Raw genomic sequence first — 9,369 nt, forward strand, 5'->3', positions numbered from 1 at the left:
AAGGCACAACAATTCAATAATTACATTTTATATATAAACTATTATCAATATTAATTAGCAAATGAGTAAAAAATTAGTGATATGATGGCAAACATGAACTTTGTTAATTGTACATTGATTTTTGACACTTATATTATTGCCAAGTGTCAATTGAATGGAAAAACTGTTTGAGATTTAAACTATCCAATAAGATAATGACACGTGACAAAATATAAATTAAAGTGTTCACCATATTGTAAATATAGTAAGGTTTTGGCAAACATATATAGTACTTATAACTAACTGTGTGGTGGCTAGAAATTGAATTGCAATTCGATCAATTGACAAATTTCAGGTGTTGAGCATAAATCTAAATATTAGTAAAAAGTAACATAAATGAATGTCTTAAAATGACAAATGTAGAAAATGCAATTGATTAAACAAGTAGTAATACTATAAATATAAAAATCAATCCAGAAGTAACATCATAAAATTCAGTAAAAAAAGGTTAAATTTTACAAGTTCCTGATTTTCATTTATTGCTGTTGTTGTTATTAATTTCAAAAATTTAAAAAGACAATCATTTTCTTAATCAATCACACCCCTTCAAAGAAAAACAAGAATTCTACATTTTTCTTTACAATCCACCCTACCAATGGTCATGTTCACCTTTTACATGTACATATCTATGTCAATACTATTCACAATAATTTATCACTTTTTAGTAATATTTTAACTTGATTGCATAATTCTACAAATATATTGATTTCCTTTGTAATCTTTCAATCCAACAATTAAAAGGGAAAATTGTAATTAAGGTACCAAACCTTTTGTTTATTAGCAGATTTCACCAAAACCTTTCATTTGTGCTATCGGAGATACCAGACATTTAAAAATACTTACAGATGAAGTCCAAACTAATGGAAATCGTCAGTGAGACAGTCAATTGATCATAGAAATAAATTTTTTATAATTTTGACCAAATAAAGTAAGAGCATTTCAGTCAAAACACATTTCCCCTTTAAAAAAAAAATGTTCAAATGAAAATTATTTTCTTCTTTCCAACATCCCCTCCTACCCCCATCCAAAAATCCCATAGTAGAGAGGTTTTTATTGCTAAATTGGCTTCCTGGATGGTGCTTTTAGAGGGTTTTAATCATGGTTTTGAGTTTCAGAAAATGTTGAAATCTTCAGCCGCGTTGTCGGGGAAAGGAACATTTAGAAATGAATATATTGCAATAATGGAAAATGGAATGAAAATTGTGGTGAAGAGATAGAAATTAGTGAAAATTTCAGAAAAATTATAACAATGGGGGTTCTCGAAAATGTGAGGCACGAAATCCGTCTGCATTGAGGGTTTACCATTTCTCCGAAGATGAACAACTTCTGAATCTCCTAGTTTATGGGTCAAGTGGGTTACAGATTTTTGGCGTATGCAGAAATTTCTGGGTGAGGAAGAGCTTATTTGCAACAATTTCTCGTGTTGATTTCTTCATTGGCGAAGAAGATGAATTGTTGAGTGGCGGTAACCAGGGCAGTGGCGGTGGTGGTGGCGGGTAACTCTCTAAATATGGTTTTGGGGTAGGATGGGTTGGGGTAGAAGTGGGGCGTTTGGAAGAAGAAAATAATTTTCTTTTGCTTTTGGTGTTTTGGTTTTTTTATTTTTAAAAGGGAAATTTTGATTGAAATGCCCTTACTTCATTTGATCAAAATTATAATTTTTTCATTTCTAGGATCAATTGACAATTTCGCTGACGGTTTTCATCAACTTGGACTTTCCTTGCGAATTTTTTAAAAGGTTTGGGTACAAATGAAATGATTTGATCAAGTCTGCTAATAAACGAAAAATTTGATAGTTTAGCTGCAATTTTTCCTAATGAAAACTTAAACATAGTAATTAACCATTTACCACTACTATACAATCAAATACTGATAAGGACAAAAATCATTAAAAGAGAGAGAGAGAGAGAACAATATATAAAAATGGATTTTGGCTCCCGCTCTAGTCGCCTTATATCCACTCCTGGTTGAACTTATAATTTAGTTGCACAATCAATCTTAAATTGTTCAAATTTTTTCGAGTTATCGTTGCAATCTTCATGAAAACGTATCCCATTAGACATTTAGGCAATGATCCAAGTTGGAAAGCAAAGTCTGTCTTCATATAACTGGATATGTGAGGATTGTGTAATGATATAATGTAGAATTCAAAGGTGGTTGGTGTACAACTTATTACTCGACAATAAGTTTTGAGACGGTAGTCCAATTATTGTGCATGTATTTATATGTGTGCGCACATGCACATTGTTACACTTTAGTAGTAATAATACTAAAAATATACTACTTCGTGCAGTGAAATATGCCAAACTATGGAAGACAATGGAGAAGTTGAAGCTTCACGCCAACACCAATCATCTAATACAGTAATTCCCCCATGGATGCTTCACTATATCCATGGCTAGAAGAGTTTAGTCAGATGAATTGGACAATGTGGGAAGGGAAAAAATATTATGATTTTTTTTGTGTGGACTCGTTGATGGTCAAATATCATGCACCAAACATGTCCTATAAAGTATTAAGAGTATTTTGTTGGCTATGTATTGTCTATGCTAAAAATCACTAACTGTATTTATAGTCCGATCAAATCAAGGATGTTGAGATGGATGTGTTGTAACAAAACAATGAAGTCTATTATTGTTATAACAATGGGGGTTCTCGAAAATGTGAGGCACGAAATCCGTCTGCATTGAGGGTTTACCATTTCTCCGAAGATGAACAACTTCTGAATCTCCTAGTTTATGGGTCAAGTGGGTTACAGATTTTTGGCGTATGCAGAAATTTCTGGGTGAGGAAGAGCTTATTTGCAACAATTTCTCGTGTTGATTTCTTCATTGGCGAAGAAGATGAATTGTTGAGTGGCGGTAACCAGGGCAGTGGCGGTGGTGGTGGCGGGTAACTCTCTAAATATGGTTTTGGGGTAGGATGGGTTGGGGTAGAAGTGGGGCGTTTGGAAGAAGAAAATAATTTTCTTTTGCTTTTGGTGTTTTGGTTTTTTTATTTTTAAAAGGGAAATTTTGATTGAAATGCCCTTACTTCATTTGATCAAAATTATAATTTTTTCATTTCTAGGATCAATTGACAATTTCGCTGACGGTTTTCATCAACTTGGACTTTCCTTGCGAATTTTTTAAAAGGTTTGGGTACAAATGAAATGATTTGATCAAGTCTGCTAATAAACGAAAAATTTGATAGTTTAGCTGCAATTTTTCCTAATGAAAACTTAAACATAGTAATTAACCATTTACCACTACTATACAATCAAATACTGATAAGGACAAAAATCATTAAAAGAGAGAGAGAGAGAGAACAATATATAAAAATGGATTTTGGCTCCCGCTCTAGTCGCCTTATATCCACTCCTGGTTGAACTTATAATTTAGTTGCACAATCAATCTTAAATTGTTCAAATTTTTTCGAGTTATCGTTGCAATCTTCATGAAAACGTATCCCATTAGACATTTAGGCAATGATCCAAGTTGGAAAGCAAAGTCTGTCTTCATATAACTGGATATGTGAGGATTGTGTAATGATATAATGTAGAATTCAAAGGTGGTTGGTGTACAACTTATTACTCGACAATAAGTTTTGAGACGGTAGTCCAATTATTGTGCATGTATTTATATGTGTGCGCACATGCACATTGTTACACTTTAGTAGTAATAATACTAAAAATATACTACTTCGTGCAGTGAAATATGCCAAACTATGGAAGACAATGGAGAAGTTGAAGCTTCACGCCAACACCAATCATCTAATACAGTAATTCCCCCATGGATGCTTCACTATATCCATGGCTAGAAGAGTTTAGTCAGATGAATTGGACAATGTGGGAAGGGAAAAAATATTATGATTTTTTTTGTGTGGACTCGTTGATGGTCAAATATCATGCACCAAACATGTCCTATAAAGTATTAAGAGTATTTTGTTGGCTATGTATTGTCTATGCTAAAAATCACTAACTGTATTTATAGTCCGATCAAATCAAGGATGTTGAGATGGATGTGTTGTAACAAAACAATGAAGTCTATTATTGTGGGTAATTTATGGAATATATATGTAAACGATGTAGCTATTGGAAAATTATGGAGTAATGCTATTTGCAGTCACTCAGTGTCATAATCGCCCTACATGACATACTTGTAGCGATTAGTGATTTAATGTATTAATGTGATAGTTTTTTATTGCTTTATGTATCAAATCACTAACCGTTACATATATACCTAATGGTGGCAATAGATTAAGCTGAGTCGAGCTCAAGCTCATTCAAGGACAAGCCAAGCTCCAACCGAGTCTATGAGCTCAAGATTTTTTTTTAATTTTTTTAATTTATTTTGACTTTTTTGTTCCCATTTTTTTGGCTCATGAACTTTAGGTTCATGGGCCCTTGCCAATGAGCCATTCGTCCATAGCCGAGGTTTAGCTCGCTTAGTGAGCACATCCACTTGGGTCGTGCTCAGGCTCGTCCAAATATAAGTCCGAGCCACCCCACAAGTTGCCTTTTTATGAGCCGAGCAATCGAGTCGACGAGCCGCTCTGCTTGATTGCCATCTCTATGTATGCTATGTAAGGTGACGACAGTAGTGAGCAACTATAAATAGCATTATTCAAAATTATTAGCCCATTTGACCTCTATTATTTCACATTATAATTTATCTCTTATTTTCAAACACACGATCTTTCATAAAATAATATTACACTTAAAATAAAAAAAAAATTTCTTTTTCAACCACACATTCGTCAAAAAAACATTTCCAAAAATTATAATATCAAATAATGGGCCAAAGGGAGGAATATCATTTCCTACATTGACAAAGAGTGAAGCCAAATTTTTATGTCTTACTTGTATGGTTACTAATTATTTGATGTACCTACCATAGCTCAACTATATATAGGCTAAGATATGTGTATCTATTTATTAAAGGCTAAATTTATTCTCACCATATTTTCTTAGAAGAGCACTACTTTTTAATTGTGTAATCAAAGATAAACAAAAAAAAAAAAAAATACACAAAATTATGACTTAATATTTGTCTCTCATTTTTTAGCATGCTAACAAAATTTTTGAATAAAAATCATCATGAAAGACAAGATTTGCTAACTAATGAAAGGTTATCCATACGAATGTGATGAAAAAATTTAGTAACATAAATGTGAAAATGAATAAACGTTAAATGGCTTTAACGCAATTAAATATGGCTTATACATAAAAAAAAATATGGTATCAATACAACCGTCGCTCAACAAAAAGATGTTTGTTGGATGAATATTAATGTCCAAGAAAGGGGTAAAGTTCACATGCGATGATTGAACTTTTAGCACAATCTCAATTGTGTCATTAAACTTTATTCATCTCAATTAAGTCACTGAACTTCAATTTAGTTTCAGCATGGTAAGTTAGTTTTAGTTTTAGTTTTAATTTCACTAGTTACCACTCATTTTGTCATTTTTCAAATTGATGAAAAATGCTTGATTGGCAATTGCTACAATGCTTCTTCCACGAAATCGATGAGTAGTATGCCAACATATCACTATGCTAACCTTTTAATAAGAAGACATTTCCATAACTCTCAATGTACTCTTTTCGATTCTAGTATGTCACATAGTAATTACATGAAATATCAATTAGAATTTGACTATCAACTAAGTAATTTTTATCAGTTTAGAAAAAAGATAGGCGATTGAATGTAATAGAGGGTGAAATTTTAAACTAAATTGAAGTTAGGTGCCCCAGTTGAGACAAATAAGTTTAGAGGCCTATGTAAAACTTCTTTTAAAAATTTAGTGAATGTAGATGAAATTAACACAAATAATAAAATAAAATTCTTTTAAGGTGCTTATAAGCTCAGCCATGTATGCAAATAATATTGCCATGTAAACTTGTGTTTTTCTTTTTTGTGCCTACATCTTTGAATAAAACTATTCCATCAATGTCTTTCAAGCCTACTATGCCATCGATGAGGATTTTTTTTCCCATTGAAAAAGAATCAAAATAGGGAGAGAAAATAAAAATAGTCTAGCTAATTAATTTATTCAAAAATAATATTTTTTACGTCGATTTTTTAGTAATTATATATACACATTTCATAGATTTAACGATCTTAACACCTCCCCTCATGTTGCTTCCCTTAAGCCTTCCTTTCCCCTTCTTCGTATTCCTTCCTTGAATTACAATTTCATGCTACGTACTTGAGAGTAATTCGATAGACTCTTAATGCAACGCCGCATATCCCTTTACATGATTTATATACATAACTACTCCCAAAAATTTAATTCTTAATTCATAAATTTTAATGTTGTCATAATTAATTCTATTTTCTTCTTGAGTGGGATCCATCCTTGACGTCCAAGATGATCATTGTGCCCATTAAAATGATAAACCAAAACATAAGGAAAATAATAGACATGTTTAATTTATTGTCTAAGTAGAATGTTTACTTTTTTTGATTTATTAATTTAGCATAAGTTGACTAATTTGTGCACTAATTGGAAAAATAAAGGAAATTGTCATCTAGTTACCAAATTTGACAGTGATTTAACACATAACTAATGCCTTATGATTTGAATAAAAGACCCTTTTATGCAAAATTTTAAGGAAAGAAAACTATTATTTACTCTCATTGTCAAAGGGAATGTGAACCCTAAAAGAAACCTCTATATTTTTCTTTCCCTTTCTTCTAATTTACGTTCTGCCTTGGAATCTGACACACAAGCTACTGTACATTATTCTTTGGGGAATTTACATAAATGTCACTAGATCCCCGTTTGGCCCCCATTATTTCTCATTAAATTAAATTAAATTTTTCTCTATCCTATTTTTAATCACACAATCTTTAATAAAATATTATTACACGTAAACTAAAAACTTTTTTTTTTCTTTTCAACTACTCATTTTTCAAGAAAATACTATTCAAAACATTATAATCTCCAAATAATGGGGCTCAAACAGGGGATAAATTTGAAAATGCACAAAAAAATTTGTTTTGCTCCAAATTTTTCCAAAAATGTCACTTTTTCTTCACAAAATGTCCATCTTACCCTTTGACACCTTTTTAGGAGCAATGAATATTTGATTTGAATGCAATTAATGGTGTGATGTGATTATTTATTTTTCTTTATTGCTAACATTGAATAAGTGAAAATTATATTGTATAATATAAATTTTTGATTAAAAAAAGGGTGGAATCTGTACAAAATACGCACACACATGTAGGACTTGAAATAGCTTCTTCTTCTTCTTCATCTCCCTTCAATCATCAACAAAGTAATAAGGAAAGCCATTAATCAATCTCAAATGTGAGGTAGTAGGAAAGAAATGTTTTCATGCCATACTTGACTACTTTAAATATTCAATAGAACATGGTCATAATTAATTGTCCATTTTTAATCTCTTATTCATTGATTTGTTTTATTTTTGGTATATTTTAGAAAGGGAAAAAATACCAATATTCTCAATAAAATGGAAGGATTCCATATTTAGCCCCGATTTGGCCCCCATTACGTGGAAAATGTAATGGGTGAAATAATATTTTTTTGAAAAATGAGTGGCTGAAAAATGAAGAAATTTTTTTCGATTTATGTATAATATTATTTTATGGAAGATTGTGTGGTTGAAAATAGAAGAGAGAAAAATGAAATGTAATGTAATGAAAATTAATGGGGTTCAAACAGATGCTTAATTTTATATTTAATGAAGCATTGAGTTATACTTTCTTTATGTGTGGGAAGATCAATTGATGTAGTAGTTGAGAATTGATTATCACCATTAATATTTTGCAATATATTCTTCAAATAGTCAAATACATGATTTTTAGCTTCCCCTTCAACTGTTGAGCAGTTTTGTTGAAACAGTCGTGTTAGACATTTTAACTATCGAACTCAACATTTAGTAACTATCAGGATGGATAGAGAATTCAATTGTTGATTTCGACACCTGAAGTGCTTTATTTGTAACTGACAATGACAACATACTATTTATAATCAACTTGAAGGGAAGAAGCAATTATGATCATATACTACCTAACCACAAAGTCCAATTTCATTTAAATTTAGTCGGTATGATGGTTCAATAAAATAATTGTACATTTATCCCCCCATTTCCACATAATTACTAGGATATTGTGACTCTTAAATCATTTGAACAATGCATTCAAGTTTCCTGCAACTCACATTATACACTTTTTAAATTAGTTGTAATATGGTTGTCATGACTTTGGCATAATAATAAAAATGGCTCATCATCTTAACCTAATAAAAAAAACTCACATTAACGTCCTTGTGAATTAGTTGTAGCATGGTTTTGTGAAATGGAAAAATTTTAATGGCTAGTCATCTTAACCCAATCATCATTGATGAACGACTTTGTAATTGAACAGGAAAGAAGAAAATATGGTCCAAGTAAACTAAGAACTCCTACACAACGTGCTCGTGCCTTCATTACAAAATAAATTATAGTGTACATAACCATTTATTATTTCCAAAATCCATGCATTCACTATGCACTAACCCCACACTGCTGATCTTCAGTTATTACATTACAACATTCAAATTAAAAAATAACAGACCAACTTCTAGCACATTAGACGAACTTTCTCAATCGGGTATTTTCCAAAACGAGGAATTCAAACTCCATTTCTCCTACAAGTTACAACGAGAAAAACACATAGTAGATCTTGATAAAACATAGAACGTAACACGTAATGAATCGAACTCATGCTTGTAGTGAGGTGAACTGTCGCAAAAAACTGACATCAATCGTTGGTATGGACAGTTCAGCTGTCGATACCGATGATTAATCTCGACATATGCCTGAGATTCTGTCCGTCTGTCGAGATTGGCAGAGTTGAACCGTAGGAAATGATAGTTCAAGCAGCCTGCACACTTCAACAATCTGCTGAAATGTATACATGAGACATAGAAGTTCAACATCTACGACACCATTTCTAAGTAATGCAAAGACATTTCGTAGAATGAAAATGGAATTACCCACACTTGGACATATCCAAAAAACCTTGCGCTATCATATGAACGCACACATGCATGAAGTAATAGTAAAAACCTTTGTCAGAAGATATGTTGCACAAGAAGTAGGAGCTGATAAAATGGAGCTGTAAATACACAGTCAGCAAAAATCATGACAATGACTAATTATTCACCTTCATTACATGTTATATTTTGCATATGGTCGTTACATTTCCTAAAAACTAAAATTGGCTTCAAGCTAGAATGATCACATTGTAACAAGCTAGAATGATCACATTGTAACCCAAAACTCATTTTACAGTAAGATTGTTAGCTACTAGATTGAGATCCCAAGGAATCTGTTTGAGCTAT

At 31.8% G+C, this 9,369-nt stretch overlaps 1 protein-coding gene across 1 annotated transcript in view; it reads left to right on the top strand.

The window, feature by feature from the left end:
• LOC111372395 (agamous-like MADS-box protein AGL8 homolog) overlaps positions 1–2,671 on the top strand; it is a 4,888-nt gene extending 2,217 nt beyond the window's left edge. The window contains exon 7 of the mRNA XM_022994740.1: positions 2,333–2,671. Within this exon, the coding sequence (XP_022850508.1) occupies positions 2,333–2,441 (109 nt within the window). The 3' untranslated portion in view covers positions 2,442–2,671. The remainder of the gene's footprint in view (positions 1–2,332) is intronic.
• The last annotated feature ends 6,698 nt before the right edge of the window (positions 2,672–9,369 follow it).

The sequence above is a fragment of the Olea europaea genome, chromosome 23 (genome assembly GCF_002742605.1).
Source record: "Olea europaea var. sylvestris chromosome 23, O_europaea_v1, whole genome shotgun sequence".
Lineage (NCBI taxonomy): Eukaryota > Viridiplantae > Streptophyta > Magnoliopsida > Lamiales > Oleaceae > Olea > Olea europaea.